General features: G+C 37.3%; 2 protein-coding genes across 2 annotated transcripts; both read right to left on the bottom strand.

Moving 5' to 3' along the window:
- Positions 1 to 7: 7 nt before the first annotated feature.
- birc5a (baculoviral IAP repeat containing 5a) lies at positions 8 to 2,384 on the bottom strand. Its single transcript, XM_026276700.1, has 4 exons — positions 2,197 to 2,384; positions 1,996 to 2,105; positions 1,698 to 1,815; positions 8 to 380 (listed from the first exon to the last, which is right to left on the bottom strand). Exons 1-4 carry the CDS (start codon positions 2,302 to 2,304, stop codon positions 288 to 290), a joined length of 429 nt encoding a protein of 142 aa, XP_026132485.1. The 5' UTR covers positions 2,305 to 2,384; the 3' UTR covers positions 8 to 287.
- Positions 2,385 to 3,211: 827 nt separating this feature from the next.
- Positions 3,212 to 16,732, bottom strand: fscn2b (fascin actin-bundling protein 2b, retinal). Its single transcript, XM_026276698.1, has 5 exons — positions 14,430 to 16,732; positions 7,237 to 7,393; positions 6,884 to 7,005; positions 6,610 to 6,777; positions 3,212 to 4,197 (listed from the first exon to the last, which is right to left on the bottom strand). The coding sequence occupies exons 1-5, from the start codon at positions 15,247 to 15,249 to the stop codon at positions 3,992 to 3,994; spliced, it is 1,473 nt and encodes a 490-aa protein (XP_026132483.1). The 5' UTR covers positions 15,250 to 16,732; the 3' UTR covers positions 3,212 to 3,991.
- Positions 16,733 to 21,261: the final 4,529 nt, after the last annotated feature.

The following is a 21,261-nucleotide window of genomic DNA, read 5'->3' as shown; positions in this document are numbered from 1 at the left end:
TATTTTTTTTCAGTTTTTATAATTAACAGACAAACAAAGAAAAAGACTTAAAGAACAAGTCATAAGACTTATGTCCCTTAAACACTTTAAAGGGGCCATACGAGAGTATTGAATTAAGATCATTTTCAAATAAATAGTATGTGTATATGGTCAATTTCAACAGGTGGCTTGACATACAGATTTCATCAATGTAACATTTATAAAACATACAGCTTTGCATGACATACAAAAAGAAAAGAAGAAAGTGAGCTCCACAAAAAAATCAGACCACAGCAAAATTAAACTCTTTACTCTTCCCCCATCGCCGTCTGGATGATCTGAGCCCTCTTGACCTTCACCGCCTCTTCAAATTTATCAACCGCCTGTTTACATGATTTTTTCTGAAATAATTCAAAATATGTTACTTAATTCATACTCTTAGTCAAGTCACCTTTATTTATATAGCACTTTTAACAATACATATTGTAACAAAGCAACTGAACAGCATTTAATAGGAAAATAGTGTCAATAATGCAAAAAGTCAGTTCATGATTTAGTTCAGTGAATTCTCTAAGCATGTAAATGTTATAATCAAGTAAAATATACTAATATTTAGCTATGGAAATTTGGAAGATGCAGTTCTGTTGCAAAAAAATAAGACTTTAGACTCCAAATAAGATATATTTTATCAAAAAAGAAAAGGTCAAACCCAATTATATATTTTACTTGTTTATTTACTATAGGGGAAAATTAAGAGATATGCTGAGTGGCATTTAAAACAATACCTAAAAACTGTTTACAACTGTTAATAATCAAGGAAATACAGAGGAATATAAATTTTTGAAGTATAATAAATTAAGTGTCCCGTAAGAGGGGTACGTTTATAAAACTAAAGCATAGAATATAAATGAGTAAATATATATAAACACAAATACATATAAAATATTGTCCACTACCATCACCTGATAGATGACAGACTTGATTCATTGCCCGTGTCACTTTTGTCTTGCTGAGTTGTGGTTTTATGGTAAATTGATTTAACTGCACTGATATTACCTGATGATGACACATTTGCTTTCTGTAAAGCTGCTTATAGCTGAATTTAACTAGTTTTAATTGATGAATTTTGCCAAATTGGCACAGGGTTATTTTAGTAGAATTTAAATACCATAATAGTTTTTATTGAGATTTTGAATTAGTTTTAGTAATTCTGTTGTGTGATTGTCATTTTCTTATTTAGTGTTTAGTCTAAGACCTATTAAATCAACCTATTTATCTTGATTAAATCACGATAAGCTTAATAAAAAGGATATATGATGATTGAACCTTAACTTTAGTGTTCCTGTAGCTCAACTGGTAGAGCACTGCGCTAGCAAGCAAGCAAGCGCAAGGTTGGGGGTTCGATTCCCCGGGAGCACATGATATGTAAAAAAATTGATAGCCTGAATGCACTGTAAGTTGCTTTGGATAAAAGCGTCTGCTAAAAGCATACATTTAATTTAACTTAATTTTAACCTGACACATGTTGAACTGAAACTTATGATAATTCTTTTTTAATGTAGAGCTGCTAAAATTTGTATTTGTTTCATAACTGGTGAATTTTAGAAGATGAACTTGTGTTGCTGTTTACTATGAAGCTGCTTTGAAACTGAATGTACTGCATAAAGCTCTATATAAATTAAAGTGACTACATTATCTGTCAGTGAGCCCATACTTACGATGATAAACTTCTGTCTCTCTTTCTGAAGTTTCAGAAACTCATCCACAGTCAGACTATCCACAGTCTTCTTTAGCAAGATAAAATCACAGCTAGGAGAATGTGTCTTATGCTCTTTCCTGATAATGCAAGAAAACCACAGCGCATTAGGAACAAAATACATAATAACAAAAAACTGATGACATTTAATAAATCTAATATCCCTGACTTTAAATCCGAGTCTTATTCCATTAAGTTACATAGACAAAGCCTCTCTCAGCTCTCTAATGCAATAGAAAGTTGAAGAGACACGGACTCACTCAGGGTCATCCTCGGGTTCCCATCCTTCCAGCTCTTTCAGACAGAAGAAACACTGCGCTGTATCTGGACTATTCTCCCACGGGGTGTGAATAAATCCAGCTTTGGCCATCTAAAGAACAATAACAACAAAAAAGCAGCGTAAAAGGTGTAAACACTAAAAAACCAATTTTCCATTTTGACGGATCAAAGGGTTTCCTCACATTTTGTGGAGTGCAAATGCAGCCCTCTTCAAACGGCCATCCAACGAATGTTTGAAGTCTGTTCTCATAAAAGTACATTTTAGTCTGGTCGTCACAACTAAGATGCATTTTCTGGAATATGTAAAATAATAAGACAGAGGACCGAGACACACGCTTGGCTTGCCTGTGTTTGTTGTTGTCTGTGTTCTTCCGGTAGTTTAAAATTTAGAGCGCGCGTTTTGATTGGCTACAGCGTGTCGCTTCCACGCATGCGCGGAACTAAAATATCATACATATACTGCACATACATTAGAACTGTTATATGTAGGCCTAACATTATAATGTTATAAAAAATTAACTTTCAGTAACTTTAAAATGAAAAGTAACTTTCATTTTATGGAACACGTAATTTGCTCTCTCTCTTTTTTACACAGAGACTGTATTGTGGTTTATTAGATCTCTTTGGTGAATTGGCCAATATGTTTTTGTGTCTCGCTCATAAGTGTTAAATGTTTATAAGGCACATGAGACCTTTTCGTGTTTATTTTTTTAGTAACTTTTCACAATAATGAATAGAATTTCAGGAGGATTATGTTGTATCTTTACCAAAACCGTCACTGTATATAGCCATATAGAGAACATTGCACTGTTGTAAACTTTGATAAAACTTAACAGCTATATGGATGACATGTAAATCACATTATTTAAATTGAAACTACTGTGTTCTCAGTAAGGCTGCTGTTCTGAAACTAGTTAACAATACAAGTAGCCTATATAGAGAATTATTGGGTTTCAAATTGTTATCTTATTGACTAGCAACCAGCAGTTTATTTCTATAGCAAGACAGGCAAGTCTTTACAAACAATGCTGGTTCTCTCTGTCGGTAGTAATGCAAACTGTGCACACAGCAACAGCAAATGCTGCTTGCCAAGGACTCAGTTCTGATGCCTCAGTGGCCAGTTAAATACAGAACAGAACCAATCCATTTGTTTCACCTAAAACCAGGTTACAATAAATGAGATTCATTCCTCCAGAATTAAGAGACAGGATTTTATTGTTATAACTGTAAAACCTTTCCAAATGGTCTTAAGAAAAAGAAAGCAAATAAATAAATAAATAAAGGGAATAAAATGAATTTAATCCTAGTACCTTTCATTTCGGTGTAATTACTGTGTATCCTGCTCTATTCTAGGTTGCTTGGCTTTCCTGTCAGTGGCTAGTTAGCTTAAAGAAACAACAAGAATAGTTAATTTACCCAGCCTAAATATATTTAAATGCAATGTATGTCCACATATGACAAACACAGCACTCTGTAACCCCAGAGAATGAAACAAACTTCACTGGAACTGACAAACAATAACACGATAATAAATAATAGCATGAAAGACAAGTCAATAATGGGTCGTAAAAAAAAGAAGAAGTAATAAACAAAAACAGCAGTAATGAAATGTGTCAATTTGAAAATCAACAGAGATGATAAAAGTGATTTGACACAGTTAAAGCATGCTTTGCAAGTTTTATGTTAAGATCTTTAACTCGCACATTTTCCTTACAGTGTGCAATACTGAGCTGATATAATAAAGGTTCTTGACATGTTTGTATTCTGTTTATACAGGCTCATTTTGTATAGGAGTATAAACCAGAAATGGTAAATAATACATGTGTACTGCTGAATACTGACTCTACTTTAATGCTGATTGATAGGAAAACAGATGTCCAAATATTAAACAGTAATTGTACCCATTTATTTTCTCACATCTGTAAATCGAAGAGTTTAACACAAGTGAGTGACAGTTCCTTAAATGTCCACATGGTGTCAGTATTCCCAGAGGGAAGAGCTATCTGCATTCTCTCCATCTCCTTTCAGATTGCCTCCTTGGTCTCCACGTAGATATTTGCCATTTTTGCCTCTTAGAGCTATCCGTCCATGCTCCAAGAACTCAAAGCAGAAATCTTCAGGTGTGTCTCCATCAGTGCACACCAAGCCACTGTTGGACACATACCAGAATTTTCCACCAACACCTATAGGAAATCAATACCAGTCAGCTTCATAACAGAAATGTTTCCAACTCTGGTTAATTTCATTAGCACAAGAAAAAATGACAAAGTGCTAAAAATAGGTTCTGGTCATATAATTAGAATATCATGAAAAGTTGATTTATTTCACTAATTCCATTCAAAAAGTGAAACTTGTATATTATATTTGTTCATTACACACATACTGATAAATTCAAATGTATTTTCTTTTAATTTTGATATTTATAACTGACAACTTAGGAAAATCCCAAATTCAGTATCTCAGAAAATTAGAATATTGTGAAAAGGTTCAAAACTGAAGACACCTGGTGCCACACTCTAATCAGCTAATTAAATCAAAACACCTGCAAAGGCCTTTAAATGGTCTCTCAGTCTAGTTCTGTAGGCTACACAATCATTGGGAACACTGCTGACTTGACAGTTGTCCAAAAGACAACCATTGACACCTTACACAAGGAGGGCAAGACACAAAAGGTCATTGCAAAAGAGGCTGACTGTTCATGGAGCTCTGTGTCCGAGCACATTAATAGAGAGGCGAAGGGAAGGAAAAGATTTGGTAGGAAAAAGTGTACAAACAATAGGGATAACCACACCCTGAGGAGGATTGTGAAATAAAACCCATTCAAAAATGTGCGTATACCAGGACGTTTTAGAGCACTTCATGCTTCCTACTGCTGACCAACTTTATGGCGATGCAGGTTTCATTTTTAAAAAGGATTTGGCACCTGCACACAGTGCCAAAGCTTCCAGTTACGTGGTTTAAAGACCATGGTATCCCTGTTCTTAATTGGCCAGCAAACTCACCTGACCTTAACCCATAGAAAATCTATGGGGTATTAAGAAGAGGAAGATGAGATATGGCAGACCCAACAATGCAGAAGAGCTGAAGGCCACTATCAGAGCAAGCTGGGCTCTCATAACACCTGAGCAGTGCCACAGACTGATCGACTCCATGCCCCGCCGCATTGCTGCAGTAATTCAGGCAAAAGGAGCCCCAACTAAGTATTGAGTGCTGTACATGCTCATACTTTTCATGTTCATACTTTTTAGTTGGCCAAGATTTCTAAAAATCCTTTCTTTGTATTGGTCTTAAGTTATATTCAAATTTTCTGACATACTGAATTTGGGATTTTCCTTAGTTGTCAGTTATAATAATCAAAATCAAAAGAAATAAACATTTGAAATATATCAGTCTGTGTGTAATGAATGAATATAATATACAAGTTTCAGTTTTTGATGATATTCTAATTATATGACCAGCACCTGTGTATGTATATACATATATATATACATACACACACACACACACACACACACACACACACACACACACACACACACACATATATATGACCATCCTCAGGGCATTGTTTGACCAAAAGCTTCCCTTATGAAAGAAAAATATATTGCAGTATATTGGAAAATATCATGTAATATATTAGGCATATATTCTTATATATATTTATTTTTTACAATATATTGCAATATATTGAAAGTGGCAATCATTTGTATATTTTGCAATATATTATATAATATATGTATCGTCAATATATTATAAAATGTATTCAAATATATAAAATATTAGAAAATAAAAAGGGAAAATAATATATTACAATATATCACAATATATTTTAAGAAATATATTGGTAAATATATTTTCCTTTCGTTAGGGTTGGTGATTAAATTTGCTTTAAGGATTCAAGTGTGCAGACAGTCTATTATATATATATATATATATATATATATATATATATATATATATATATATATATATATATATATATATATATATATATATATATATATATATAAATTCACTTTTTTGTCACCTAAAATTTCATATATAATATTGTATTATTCTTTTATGGCTATAAACAAAATACTGCATGTAGATAAATCAGTTCACACAAAAACCATTTCCATCTGGTAAATTAATTAAATACATTTGATTTCTGACACAGATTATATTTAATAATAACTTTATTTGAGTCATATTTAATTAAGCTAAACGTCGCAATCATTGTATAGCTATAAAATTGCCTGAAAAAGCTAAATATTCCTATTTTTCCATAATCTAACATTTGGTGTATTTCATAATGTTGTATTTGAAGGGTGTATAACCTTTTTTGTCTATGATCTAACATTTGGAGCAGCTCCTAATGTATTCTAGTTTTATGGTTATAAGAAAATAGGCCTACTGTATGCCCTCTTACAACTAGTCTTCTTGAAAATCAATTTCAGCAGATTAATTGTTTTGACACTTCTGACAACCGATTACAACATAAATCAATTCCACGTAATAAAAGCTGTTATTTGCTTTCCAGAAACCTGCTTTAGGATTTATTACAGGGCATACAGAATAAAAATGATTGACAATGTGGTCAGATTAAAACTCACCTTTAATGTGGTATGTGCCGTCATTGAACTGCAGTGTAAATATGTCATAGACTGAACGATTGGCGTCGAGTGTATTAGAGTTCTTGTGGTGGCAAACATAACCATTCTCTCCCCTCAGAATCAGAATGGGCCTATTAATCAGCTTCAGAATCAACTGCTCGTCCTCACCTGGATGGAAAAAACAGGGTGACTTATTGTATTCTTGTACATTTCTCAAATAGATTTGATTTAGATATTTTGATTTTGTTTGTGGGTAGTTTCAGTATGAACTCACCCACAGAGTCACTGACTGCAGCAAGCTGGCCATTTTTCTTAGTGCATATGTATTTTCCATTGCTGGCTCGCAGTGCCACCCGTCGACCGAGCCACACTATGTCAAACATGGTGTTGGCACCGCTGCACACAGAAGGAGATTGTATATATAAGTGTTAATAAAACATAAACAGAGAACAGGAGTAAATGAAATGGCTTTGCAGTTTCTGTTATATTACTGATGTGTTATGGATGTTGTGTATGAATTTAATCATTGTTACATAATAGTAATGTTGCTTTCCCTCATGTCATATCTTATATAAGTGTAAAATAATGATTTGTTTTGATATTTTTGAAAGTAAAGCTAAATCTTACGCTTCTTTGGCTGTTGACTGGATGCCTCCGTGAGCGACAAGCGTCCAGTAATTCCCTTCATTAGTTCTGAATTTGCACTTTCTTGTGTCTTTATCAATTTCCATTTGAAATGTCTCCATGTCTGTCTCATCATCCTGATTGGCAGAGACACTCACTCCTTTATATATAAAAAAAAAAAAAAAAAACACGGACATAAGATAAAACTGTTATTTAATGCTTTTAATTTAAAACAGGCATATAAGGGAGAGCAGGGCATTTTTGCTTATTTATTTAAATAATTTTCAGAATAAAGCTTTGGAATTGTACCTCGAAAATATTATTAACAGTCTTATTTGATATTTTATAAGTTCCACAATTAATAATAAAAAAAAAGTTCATGAAGACTGTATAACGATAATAATAACACCCGAAAAAGACCTTAGATTTATATATTTAAATGAACAATCACTACTGTTCAAAAGTTTAGTCCCAGTAAGATTTTTAAAAGATTTTTTATGATTTTGAAAGAACTTGATGCTACTGATCATTGATGCTACATTTATATTAAAAACAGTAATATTATGAAACATCACACAAAAAAAAAAAAAAAAAAAAAAAAAAGATTTCTATTGAATATATTTTAAAATTTATTTTATTCCTGTGATGGTATAGCTGAATTTGTATCAATCATTTCTCCAGTCTTCAGTGTCAAAAATCAGTACAATATGCTGGAAAAAACATTTTATTCATCAAAGAGTCTTAAAAAATGTACAAATTATATATATATATATATATATATATATATATATATATATATATATATATATATAATTTGTACATTTTTTAAGACTCTTTGATGAATAAAATGTTCAAAACAGCCTATAATGAAACCCAGCATTAAAAGTGACATTATGTGAATACACAGCAAAAATAAATAAATAAAATTATTATTATTATTATTTTAATCTTTAAGATAATAAAGTTTACACCCACCTAAAATTGCTAAAGTCACTTATTACTATGCTGCCCCAATACAATTGACACTGATTGTTAGAACAATATGTAACATGCTTTTCTGAGGACGCTTCAAATGCATCTGCTTAAACAAGATAGCGTGTGTTTGTCCTGAACTCTTCCCTAGTTTGGAATCTTGAAGGGAGACAAAGCACCAGCATGATTAACTTCACTGCCACGCACGACAGGCATCAACCTGACTCTGAGCCCTATCCTGGCACAATGTCTACAGCGGACCGTGTTTATTTAAGACTCACATCTATAGTTAATGGAGCCCAAACAACTCACTCTGCTGTCTATAAACATCCTTTATTTCAATGCAAGATCACTGATGTTTTGAAATGAGGAGGTTTACTCATTCAGTCACGATGACAGATTCATTCCAAATCACTGTATTATTTGTAACATTAACATTTACACAACAAGACCACTGGCTGCGGTCTAAAACATTATTTATATCCTAGCCATTCATCTTGATTAAACAATTTTGTTGTTTAGCAGATGTAGACTTTGTGTGCTTCTATAAAAAAAAAAAAAAAAAAAAAAAAAAAAAACGTGTATATTTGTCTATGTATCTAAAGCATGCATTCTTATTGGCAAACAACATTTCTCTATCTACATTACCATTCAGTGCAGTAGGGCAAAACCGCTTGTGATTGTATCTTTCCCACTGCACGATAAAACCTTGGCATATAAAATGCAACCTTGGCAGGGTCAGAGGCCTCGCTGCATCCCGCTGGGTTTCTATGCCAATTAGTTCTGGGACTTTGTCATGGCATTCATTAGTCCAGAATTTAAGACATAGCTAGCTGTGTTCAAGAAACATCTAAAAAACAGGAGACAAACGAACCAAGAAAGTGCTTTACTTTCAAGTGGCAAAAGTATGGTCAATCAATTCAAAATTTTGTTTAGGCTAAGAGACTGTTTAATAGATTTAAGTTCGAGTTTTCAAATGTTATTTGCTATTTATTAAAATTATTATTTAAAACAAAGCATGTATTTACACTACTATTCAAATGTTTGGAATAATTATGATTTTATAATGTTTTTGAAAGAAGTCTCTTAAAAAAATGTAAAAAATACTATCCTTAAATATTATTAGAATTTTTTTAGAATTTGAATATACTTTAAAATGTAATTTATTCCTGTGATGTACAGCTGAATGTTTAGCATCATAACTCCATTCTTCAGTGTCACATAATCCTTCAGAAATCTTTCTAATATGCTGATTTGGTGCTCAAAAAACATCTTATACTTATTATTACCAATGTTTAAACAACTTTTGCTCTATATTTGTTTCGTGATACACTACCATTCAAATATCTGAATCAAATAGGAGTTTAAAAAAGAAGAGATTAATAATTTTGTACACCAAGAACGCACTGAGTTTATCAAAATGGCAGTAAAACATAATATATTTTAAATAAATGCTGTTATTGTGAACTTTCTGTTTCTCAAAGAATTCTGAAAAATGTGTCATGATTTCAACAAAATTATTAAGCTGCAAAAAACTGTATATAACCAATTCAATATATTGGTTTAAAGCTGCAGTCGGTAACTTTTGACGCTCTAGCGGTTAATAAACAGAACTGCTTGCGTCTTGTGGAAGAGCATCGTAGCCGGAACTACTTCTCTCTGTTTATGTCTATTAAGAATCACAAAGGTACTGGGTTACTCCGCCGCGGTACCGCCGAAGCAATATAAAATAGTCCGAATATAAACACTTATTATAGGTGCACCCTAGTGATTCAGGACAAGCCAAAAACACGGTTTGGAAAATGGATTCATGGTGTACTCGCTTATTATATACATTTTTCTACATTTTGAACACAAACAAAGTTACGGACCGCAGCTCTGATTGGTTGATTTCTTGCCGGGAGCGGTCAGTAACTGCAAATGGCAATAGGACCATTGGGAGGAGCCAGAGGAGCTTGATTTTTTTCACAGATTATCTGTCTCATATTCTACTGTCAGGACTTAATGACAGGTTTAACAAATATGTAAAAAATATATTTTTACAAAAGTTACCTGCTGCAGGTTTAATATGGTACAATTTAATATTCTGGTTTAATTTCAAAATATTACTTTCATCTATTTTTGATCAAATAAATGTAGCCTTGCTGAGCATAAGAGACTTCTTTCAAAAACATTTAAAAAGCGTAATTATTTAAAACTTTTGGTAGTGCAAGTCCTTTAAAATTATAAGGCATAATTTAAAAATATCTAAATTACCTTAAAATTGGTAAATAAATCAATAAAACTAATGTATATTTGAGCTTTTTCAAAAAATGATTGAACTGCATAATCGAACAAAACCAACAGCATAGTGCAAGATGCCTCAAACAGATTGTCGTGACTAAGGCTCAAAGTGGATGTATCCGAAAATATCCCTTGGTCATTTTCTTAAGCCTTTAACAGGCCAGATCCTGCACCTTACCCTTTTCTCCCTTCTCCCTCCACGCTGTCATCCTTCCTACCCCTCCTCTTCTAATGCTGTAACCTCTCCTAATTCTCAGCATGCAAAGAGACACAAAGCTGCACCGTGGGGCCTGGTAAGCAGCTTTTTGGAGTAGCATTTGTACAATCCTCCAGCTCCGAGGAAAACCAGTCGGGAGGCTGAAGTAATACTATTGTTTCAACGGGACTCTGCAGGGTGCCTGAGACATGCTGGGAAAGAAACTAGGCCTATCAGCAGAATCTGCTGCCATCGATCACTCCACGGTGGAATTTTTTATTTTTTTAGGTTATCTGTGTGCTTTGTGTTTCTCCCTCTGCCTTTCATTTTCTCTCACACTGCATTGGACTATTTTTACAAATCATCTTGGCATATAAATAGACACTACCTGGTCTTAATTTGGAATTGGGCTCTATAATCTGATTCCTAATTGCATTAAGTAATAGAAACATGGTATGCAGGGTTGAGACAACACAGTGTTTAGTGCATTGTTTTTGTTGGAACCAGAGTAGAACTACCAGCCAAAGACTGCAAAAACAAAGTCTTGTTTCTAATCAAGACAAAATCAGGGATAACGGAAAAGAAACAGCTTCAGATGTTTCTCTTTCTCAGATCAGACATCACTCTGCTGCAGCGGTTTTCATTTCTGCGGCCCGTTACACTTTATTTTCCAATTTCACGTCTGACTCTGCTTTAGTTTTGCACCAAAGATAGAAGAAGGGAGGCCAGCTGGGGCAGGACACTCTATCTCCTCTGTTGATCATTCCTCATCCACGGCATTGTGATTACTGAGCTCAATCCTGAACTCCTGCGAATGACCTCACTCCCATCACAGAATGCTCCCTCTCAATTTACCAACCCATTTCTGTGGTATGGTAACAGTACCCAGAGACAGAGACAGTGAGAGGGCCTTCTCAAAACTGGGGCAAGTAGATCGCCGCATGCGTACTATCGGAGAACATGAGCAGTATATGGGAGAACAATACAAAAGGTGACTACAGTATGCATTTAGGTTTTGGTTTAACATGCATGTAAACCGTGGGGTTTAAAAGTCTGGGGCTCCATTGTAATTCTGGAAGAATAAATAAAAGGAAAACATTTGGAGTGCATGCTGCTTGAGTGCTTCTGTCAACAAAGCAGAAAGAGGACAAAGACATTCTGAAACTCATTTACATTTTTCAATTCAGCTTTCACTCATGTTGATATTACAATTTGTCATTAAAAAACTGATTAAATTATAAAAATGCTAAGTAAAAGAATTTCCACTGGTGATCCCAGAAGATTGGATCACATTCTATGTGAAGGTGTCTACTTAAAGCTGTGTCTACTTAAAGACAGTCTGAGATCAATTATTAATGGTAAAGTGATGCCACAACAACTGTCTCTCATTTTGTTAGCTTTCTTTCTTTTCTTTTCTTTCTGTCTCTCTATATCTCTTCCTTTGTGCTCATCTCCTTTTCACCTTCCGGGCCAGATTAGAATTTTCCAGGGAACACTGTGGAGGTGATGAGGAACATGGTAACAGATAAACTTGTCTGAGTGCATGCCATCTTTCCGACTCAAGTATGTGTGCCACACATCATGCGCCAGAGTTGCTGCAAAAAATTACACCACAACAAAAGCAAGCAAATAAACGTCATATCTCAGCCAATAATAGCGATATTTCTGAAAAACGACCATGCAGTGTCACTACTCATTATTGATTAAAAGATCTGCTATGAGTTTGTGTTGCATCCCGGGGCGAGAGGCCTGGGGCTTAATGAACGTCAGACCTGCAGAGCTGATTGGCAGTCCTGTCTGAAGGCATCTCTGGTTCCCTTCATCATGAAGAGACTCTCTAAAAGAAATGAATTGCTTAATCCATTAGCAAAATTACTTTACCTAATTGCTTTTTGCACAGAATGAATGTGCAATAGATGGGGAGAGATGCTTCTCGTTCATTAAGAACAAATGTTCCATCTGGTCTGTGTCATTTTCCCTGTCTTTTTTCACCCATAATGAAATGCCTAGATTTTTTTGGTAATATGTTGATACTTGATATTTCCTAATGTTGAATCGACACTGAACCATTTGAAGCAAGAGGAGAAAACGCCATGTAGGAGTCATAATGTGTGATTGAAACATCTCGCATCTTAATCTTGATTACAATCCAGAGATTGTGACTATGGCTTCAGCTGCTAGCATTGAAGGCTTCCCAATTTATTGGAGGATTTGTATAATATCTGCCCTGCAACCTACTTAGCTGGTCAAATTAATTCAAATTCTTTGTGCTGGTGAACATGCTTTTCAACCACAAACTAACTTTTTGAATGGCATTAAATGACTTTATCCCTTGAGTAAACTAAACTTACAATACAACATCATGTCCTCCTCAGGGAACTACTGCTAACGTCTTTGATTTATGATTTTTAACAGTGACAATGACAAAAAAAGCCATGCCGTCCACCTGTCCACACCCATAATGCATTATGTCTCTATTCATTGTGATCTTGTGCCTGATCTTTCTTTTTCCTCTTGCCTGTCTTGTTCTCTTTTTTGCTGTATACTTTCACACTTTCCATTGTCTCTTTTCCCCGTTTTTTTTTTTTTTTTTTTTTTTTTTTTTTTGCCTGTCGGCCAAAACCCAACTGCTCCCGAAGGACTCTCTGATTTGCGTCCCCATTGTAGCCCAGCACATTGCATGGCCCCCAGATAAAGAAATGTGGCGGAAGGCTTGTGTTTCTGAAAGCAGACTCCACCATCATTGAAATGCCCCTGTCCACTAAATTATTTATCACACCTTGCCAGTGCCACTAGTGTGTGCATGCATGTAGACATGTGCAAGTGAGTATATCAGAGCATATTTTGTTATATAAAAATACTAACTATAAGTGTATCACTGCAAAATATTCTGCACAGATACGTGCACATCTGTGAGAATGACTGAGAGAGAGAGAGATGGATGAGTGTACCGGAGAGGACAGGATCTCTTACTGACCCAGCTTCCTATGGCGGATATTCAAAGCCATTCAGTTTCTCCAGTAATTTATCTATTGCAGGTGGCTCAAAATGCTTACCAAGAGCTCTGCACTGGAGATAATGGATAATGTTACAGCATGCAAGATTTACATTATAGAACTTAGTAGCTCAGTCAAGACAGGAAGCTACAATTTTGCAGTGTGTTTGTTAGCAGAGCACATGGCCAGCGAATAAAAATCGGCCACGTCTGGCAGATTAATATTGGCCTATTCAGCTGAAAAGGCAGCTGCTGTATATTATTTCTGTGAGGTCATGCTCATGGGCGTGACTCAGTGTTCACCTGCTCCCCAGGCTAGTTTTCATAGATTTGACTATGTATGCATAGTTTGCAATGCAGCTGCAATTTTGCATGAAGGTTATTTTCATGCACTGGTGTGCTTGCGTATAGAAACACTAATGAGAACCAAAATGGACAACACAACAGTGCAAATTATTCTCAGACTACTAAAATCATATTGTTAAGCTTTTTATTCAGTCTGAAAGTTAAATTTCCATTACAATCAACATTTACATGCTTTAATTCCATACTCTAGATTTCTATATCTGGTTACCCAACAGGTATTAGAGGTACATAATAGATGTTATGAGGACTTACATCTGTTACACAAGATGCCATAGGAGCGCTAAGGCACAGAGACAAAGCTTATTTTGAGAGTTACCTTGAATCTTCTTTGAAGGGATAGGTCAGTCAAAAAATTAGAATTCTGCCATGAATAGCACCACTTACCTTGTCGGATGGAAACAAATCTGTTGTTGGCAGCCTGAAACACCACTTGCGGATGGCTTTCCTCAAGATCAAACAGCTCGTCTTTGCCGGGTTTGGAGCAGCGTCCAGAGCGCAGAGTTCCAGTGGGCCCCATGGGGGTCAAGTACTTCCCCTCACAGTCCTTGAAGGCCAACTTGCCTGATTTCAGTTCCAAAGTGTAGCCTGTCCCACGGCCATTTTCAGAGGACAGTTTCCCATCATTGCTCAGAAAGCGGCTGTCACTAGTCTTAAGACAATATTTGCCATCCATGTACACAAGAGTTAGAAGAGCATCCACACCCCAAGGGATGTTACTGTCCACAGCAATCTCTCCCTCTGGAGATGCTAGGTGGGCGTAGCGTTTGCGGGCCACACTAAGCAGATTGGCCTGTGGGTGCAGTGCCAGGTGCATGGCCCATAGTTCTGCCTCGCCAATGGTCTGAGCAAAGCAGGATAAGTAGTCCTCTGAACCACCGAAGAAGCGCAGATATGGCTCGGACTGCATGGCCCAGCGCCCATCTGACTGTGCCACAATCAGAAACCGGCAGTCACTCTCTTTGGTTTCAGCTTCACAGCTTACCTTGCCATCTTTATCAGAAGCCAGGTAGCGCCCCAGGTGACTGCGCAGGTAAACCACCTGTCCGTCCTGCTCATCCTGCTCCAGTGTCCAGATCTGCTTCTTCTTTAGACTCTGAGCTGAAGCGTTCAACTTGAAGCCAAAGGCCTCCGCTGTTAGATAGCGATTCTCATAATTAATAAGCCCGAATTGTAGCTTGAGGGCTTTACTGCCATTGGAGGGCATCCTGGCTTACAACCCAGATGGAAACCAGAGAGTAGCCTGCAGACGTACAATGTTAGCTCCACTACTTTGCCTGATTACTTTGCTTCCTATTGGAGAAGAGTAAAGTGAAGTCCACTTAGTGTAGCTGGCTCTTTCAGACACAGGCCTTAACTTTCTTTAGCAGACTGCTCCTAAGTTCTTCTTTTGGTTTTGTTCTTGGTCCTTGGCCTCTCTGCTTGGTACAAACGGCGCCTTGCTCCCCGGAGAGCTTGCAGAGGCTCTGGAGATTTTTTTTCCCTGTGTTTCCTAATCAGATCAGATTATAATCAGGAGGACTCAACACCTCAATCCAGAGAGCCGCTGACGTCACCCTGATCCCAACGGTTCATTTTCCTCTGTGCCTCTTTCACTCTCTCCCCGTCTCATTCCCTTTCCTTCTCAATTTACCTGTGTTTTTCGGTCCTCTCCAGTGGCTGCCTTTGGGATTGTGGGACTGCTGATCTCTTAAAGAGATGCTCAAGACCGAGTCGCACTGTTTTGCTTCTCAATGCTTTACTCGTCTCAATCCTTTAGGTTTACATCTCATTAGCTTGTCACCTCCTTGTCCTCTTCTAAGTCACTTTACCTGAGTCACATCCTCAGAACTAGTGCGTCCCTTAAACAGACCAATCGTTCTCATTCGAGAACTCGAGAAATAGCAGCATTTCACTGTGCAAGGTGCCCACTATTTGCCAGGCCAGCTTGTGCCATGTCAACAAATGCCACCTGAAGTACAGTGCAGCTTTTCAGCTGTACTTCAACACCTTTTCTACTTCCCTTTCACCTGTTGTCCTATCCTCTTATCTTTCTTTTTCTACGCCCTTTCTCTCGTCTCGCTATACTGGACGTATTCTTACACTAGAGACCCTTTTTGGAGGCCCAGTAATCCACCCGTTCTATAGTGCTCCTGCTTTTGTCCTCCTCCCCAGTCTCTAACTCTTTGCTGATGGTGCTTTGACACAAAACTGGGTAACCAGAGCCCTCCCCCAGCACCCGTGGTAGTGGCCTGAGAGGGGATCGGCTTTCCAGTGTACACTCAGGATACAGTTACATGACTTCTCTGATTCCGAGCTCCGTGGGTCATCTTTATTACGGCAATGTGTGCATGGGTGTGAGAGTATACTTGGAGGTAACAAACAGATGCTTATTCAAAGATGCCTGACATGTAGCCATTGAGGACCAATTTACTGTGACTAAAAAACATCTCTCTAGCTCATTTCCAGTCACATAAGTTGTTTGCTTAACATCTCACCAGCCATGTTGCCTCATGTTTGCATAATGCTACACATATTGTCGATCAATTTCAAATCCCAAGCATGTTTGCTCGAAAAACCGTCTCCTCCACAGGCCCCTAATCTGCCTTTCAATGATCCAACTCTTTTATTAGACCAATCTAATCCACAGCAGTCCCAAACCCCTCCTCCTCTCCTTGGGCGCGTCTTGGACACAGAACCTTCCATCTGTCGGGGGCTGACCGCGTGTGGGACGGGTAAGCCTGAACCACACACACACATATACACAACTCTTCTAAGCACAGGAACAATAAGACATCCATTAACCATTATTGGCTTTCGCAAATCTTTCCTTTGTTTACATTTGATCAAGATCCTCTAAGGAGAGATGTTAACCTTAGACATGCACTATGACCCTTAAATTTTAATTTACACTTTTACATTGTTGTCAGATGCTTTGAAATGATAAAACAAAAAGTAGAAGAAATTGCATTTGTTATGTTACAGTGAGTAGCTAAGGATTTAACCGCAAAATCCAGTCAAGCAGATCACAGTACCCCGTTGCAACTGATGTGCCGTCAATGGAGTACTAAAAAGACTGAGTCAAAAATAACATCCCATTGGGTTCAGAATAAAAGCTAAATTATCACACACTAAAACAAGTGTTTCTATATTATCAAAATTCAGTAATGGTGGGAAGCCTCTTTAACCTTGTCACCATAATTAAATCTCTCTTCACTTAGGCTTTCTTCAATGGGCTGAGAGCCTGTCAATAGTAAGCAATCCCCTTAACAGCCTGACTGACATTTGGGAGCTTTGCACTTTCAAAGAGAAAAGCTATCATGACCTGTGAGCCAGGTTAATTCTCCTGACTGCAAATACAGTGACGCAGAAACTCCCATTGCATCACTGACAATATCCTTTTCCATATCTAAATGAATGTATGAAATATGGCTGAAGAGACAGGAGATTTCCAGATACATTAACTTTTCTTCGGTGGAATAAAAATAAAAATGAATGGTTTACAATATGCTTAATATGGAAAGCACGTTCCAGAGCATCTATCCAAAATTTTCTGAATGAAAGGAAAGTACTAGAGTGTGCCACCAGAGGGAGGCAGAGTAGCAGAAATTTCCCAGAGACATGAGGAAAGTTTAACATTATAGAGTTTAATACATTAATCTGATTTTTATTTTTTAACATGGAAATGTCTGGTTTTCTTTCCTGCAATATCCCCGGGGGCCATTAGGAAGCTTATAATCTTGCAAGAATTAAACAAGTCTAGTTTGCATGTTGGGAAGTCATGCTGCAATAGAGAACCATCCAAACAATATGAACAGGAAGTAAAAACATTAAAGGTAAATTACACATCACGGACACTGTCTGGTTACTAATACCCTGAAGTCATTGTTTGGGCCCCTTAATGTCATTTTTATATTTAATTACTACAAAATTTGTCTGACAGTATTATTTCAGCCCAGAGTCCCCATTCAGAAACATCAACTCTTAAGCACAACCACACAATTACCACCTTTTATTTCTGTTGGTATTCAGCTCACAAGTGTATTCCCGTGGTCCATTACCCAAGTCAGGCATGACTATGCAACACAGTATTGTGCATGTCCACGCATGAGTGTGTGCATGAGTGTGCTTACGTGTGTGTAGTGTCTGGTGCGGTGGTACCTCTTGATAGGCAAGCAGATGTTTTTGGGAGGCCAGCGCTGCCAGGTTGAGTCTGAAATGGTTCTTTAGAGACCATTACCCAGCTCCTCTGATGGCAGTCAAATAGCTATCATTACTACGCAGCCTGGGGAGGGAACACGATTGTCAGGGAGAGAGACAGAGAAAGAGAGAGAGAGAGAAAGAAAAAGGAGGGGAGGGGGTGGAAGAAGAAAAAAGCTTGAGTTTAAAAATGAACATTTCAGAGTTAACAGCCCCCCAGCTTTTTCTACCCTATTAACCGCAATGCTGCTATTCCCCTGCTCTGTCGGGAGCAACCCTGCCATCCCCAATACCACCAATATACGTAACACCCTTCTTTCTTGCTCTCCTTCTTCTTCTCTCTCACTCTACCCCAGCCTCTTCATCATCCCTTTCATTTTTATCCCATCTCCCGCATCTCCCCTTAACCTGTGATCTTCTCTTCCCCTTCTTCTCTCCTCCATCTCACCCTTTCCACACCCCATGCTCAATTTTTTCCCACCCTCATCTGCTCAACTCTGAATTCTGCGCCTTTGGCTCTGTAGCTTTGTTTTATTCTGTCATCAGAGCAACAATACCATGTTTTAGTTCAAATGTGGCTGAGGTTGTTTGTTCCCTTTTATCATTTTTTTATCTACACTAGTTCTCCCTTGAAATTAGGTATTTTAGAATGACTTGCATTTGTTTTTCCTCAATTGAATTAATTGCTTCTGCTTATAATACTGTAATGCTTTTGATAAAAAAATCTCTTAAATGAATAAATGTAAATTTAATGTCATTATTCTTTATCTACACAAGTGTAGCGTTATTTCAATTGTTTTATTGTATCTACTTAAATTAGTTTTCTCTCTTGCATTAAGCTCTTCTGTTTTTACTATTCTCTTTTATAATTCGCTTTGGATAAAATGTGTGCTAAACGGATAAGTGTAAATTTAATGTATTCTATTTCTTCTTTTAGCAAGAGTCATCTGAACAAAGATGGAGAAATCCAGACCAGATCAGCACAAGGTTGATGGCTGAAGATGCCACCAGAGCCTGTAGTGTACAGCTGCAGTAGCCATGCATCTGTGGGTGACCTCCTTGTCCACCACGGGAGCAGCTAAATTGTATGTCTGCTGCATAATTCATAAGGGGTAAACGGGAAAGAGCACCTTCCATCAAACACAGTCCTCAAGCTGGCCTCTAGGTGTCACTATTGTTTTACACGTTGATTTGAAGGGCTCACCATAGTCCCTTTTTAAGAAAATAAGAGATTAATGCTTGGTTTGTCAGACTTGGTGCCTCTGTGACTGTGAGCATAATGGAATTATACTCACTTGACTATTTTTAATCTTTGTTCTATAGCCCCCTCTCCAAACGGGACCTCCCAGTCAAAGAAAGGTGTGAAACCAGAGTCCAGCAGTTTATACGTCTTAACAGCAATTAAAGTTGTACTAAGTTTTACATATAAAGAAATACCATTAAAATGATGCACACCCACATAGGAAGATTTCAGTTATTTCAGTCATTTAGAAAAAAGCTGTTTTATTCTGCTTGGAGTGGGTTGCTTATTCATGGGCGCCACACCACCTACTGTGTCAAACAAACTTTATGCATCCAGGCCAGTAGGTGTCAGTATAAAGTTCTGAAGCTCTCAATATTTTTTAATTTTTGGGTGTGATGCTAAAAGTTAATCTAAACTAAACTAACTGAATGCACCTTTAAACGTCATCAGTGTAGGCTACTACACGATTATTATCAACGGTCATCTTCCCACGACTCTGTTGAATTTATAGTCAAAAACGCTAGGGAGGCTTGGCGCTAAATATTGCCCTCAACAATTTCGTCTGTTGCCTTATTATTACAACCTAGAATAGACCTATGCTTCCCCCTCAGTAGTGAGGTATTTTTAGATCTCACATCCGTCTATTCAATCAGACAGTTTATTTAAGAACATTTCATTTTGTGCGTGGGCTAATTGACACATCCATATCAACAGGACCCATGTAAATTTCATCCTAATGTAATCAAGCTAATGGTTTATGGCCTAATGGATGCAGATTATAAAAAGAGGATGGATGTTTTATATACAATTTGCACCTAAACTTCGGGCCATTTATTTTGCTGACAAGAAAATGCTTCCCAAAAAGGGACTTGGATGAGAAATGCTTCACGGGGCAGTCATAGCAAAAAAAAAAAAAAGTGTGGCAGGAATGAGTTAACAACGGAGATGAATAAAGAACTGTATGAAACTGCCAGCCAATCCGTATTGAGATTAACACTTCGGACCCATATGATTGGCTAGAGCGGATTCAATGCATGTTCGTTGATAAGTACAAGATTCCAGGCCCACGTGGGTCGCATTACCGTTGAGGAGATACCATTGGCTGAGGACTTCGCGAAGCCCCTCCCCCGCCACGTGATTGGCTTCACACTTCTCTCCCTCTCTTGTTCTCCGTCTGCGGAAATAACCCTGCGCGAGTTGAGAGTCAGCGCGAGCGCCTTCGGCTCGTCGCTTCGCATCTATCAGAGAGCGCGTGAAACTAACACGGTTCTGACATTTGGTGCCGCACCTCTTAACAACCTTAATATGATTTTCTTTAAAAACATGATTATTAGATATGATATTTAACTCTATATTTTCCGCCTTTGCCTGTCTGGAAACACCATTCGTGTAGCCCGGGGTGTTTTATTTCATTCTGCTTGTGCTGCAAGGAATTACTGGAGTCAGATTCTCCCTCTCAGTGTTGCTCTTCTGCATCCCGTTCATTCTCGGCCAGTTACAGCCAGGTTATATTTTGCTGGCAACATACAAATTAGATGGGACATTGTAGAATGCATCAAACAGACGTGCGCCTGCAATTACACGTTGGGCATATAAAATAGCTTGATCAGACCAAAAACAGAAAAGTGCATAACTGTAGGGAGTATTTATAAATGTATACCGCATGCGGTTTTTACTGACTTGACAAAGCAGAATAAAAATCCCTTAAAATGCACTGGAGACTGATAGCAATCTGATCACTGATCAATTTGAGACAAAAAAAAAAAAAAAAAAACCCGCCAAATGTAATTATGCATG

This window comes from Carassius auratus, chromosome 12 (assembly GCF_003368295.1).
Source record: "Carassius auratus strain Wakin chromosome 12, ASM336829v1, whole genome shotgun sequence".
Classification (NCBI taxonomy): domain Eukaryota; kingdom Metazoa; phylum Chordata; class Actinopteri; order Cypriniformes; family Cyprinidae; genus Carassius; species Carassius auratus.
Note: the sequence above shows the minus strand (reverse complement) of the source record. Positions and strands in the feature narration are given on the sequence as shown.

Excerpts from the sequence above, each read along its gene's own strand:
- birc5a (XM_026276700.1), bottom strand. The coding sequence starts at position 2,304 with ATGCATCTTAGTTGTGACGACCAGACTAAAATGTACTTTTATGAGAAC. Across the intron at positions 2,106-2,196 it reads GCATTTGCACTCCACAAAAT|ATGGCCAAAGCTGGATTTAT; the intron begins GTGAGGAAACCC and ends ATTGTTCTTTAG. Across the intron at positions 381-1,697 it reads AGAGACAGAAGTTTATCATC|AAAAAATCATGTAAACAGGC; the intron begins GTAAGTATGGGC and ends GAATTATTTCAG.
- fscn2b (XM_026276698.1), bottom strand. The coding sequence starts at position 15,249 with ATGCCCTCCAATGGCAGTAAAGCCCTCAAGCTACAATTCGGGCTTATT. Across the intron at positions 7,394-14,429 it reads ATTTGTTTCCATCCGACAAG|GAGTGAGTGTCTCTGCCAAT; the intron begins GTAAGTGGTGCT and ends TTATATATAAAG. Across the intron at positions 6,778-6,883 it reads TGCAGTCAGTGACTCTGTGG|GTGAGGACGAGCAGTTGATT; the intron begins GTGAGTTCATAC and ends TTTTCCATCCAG.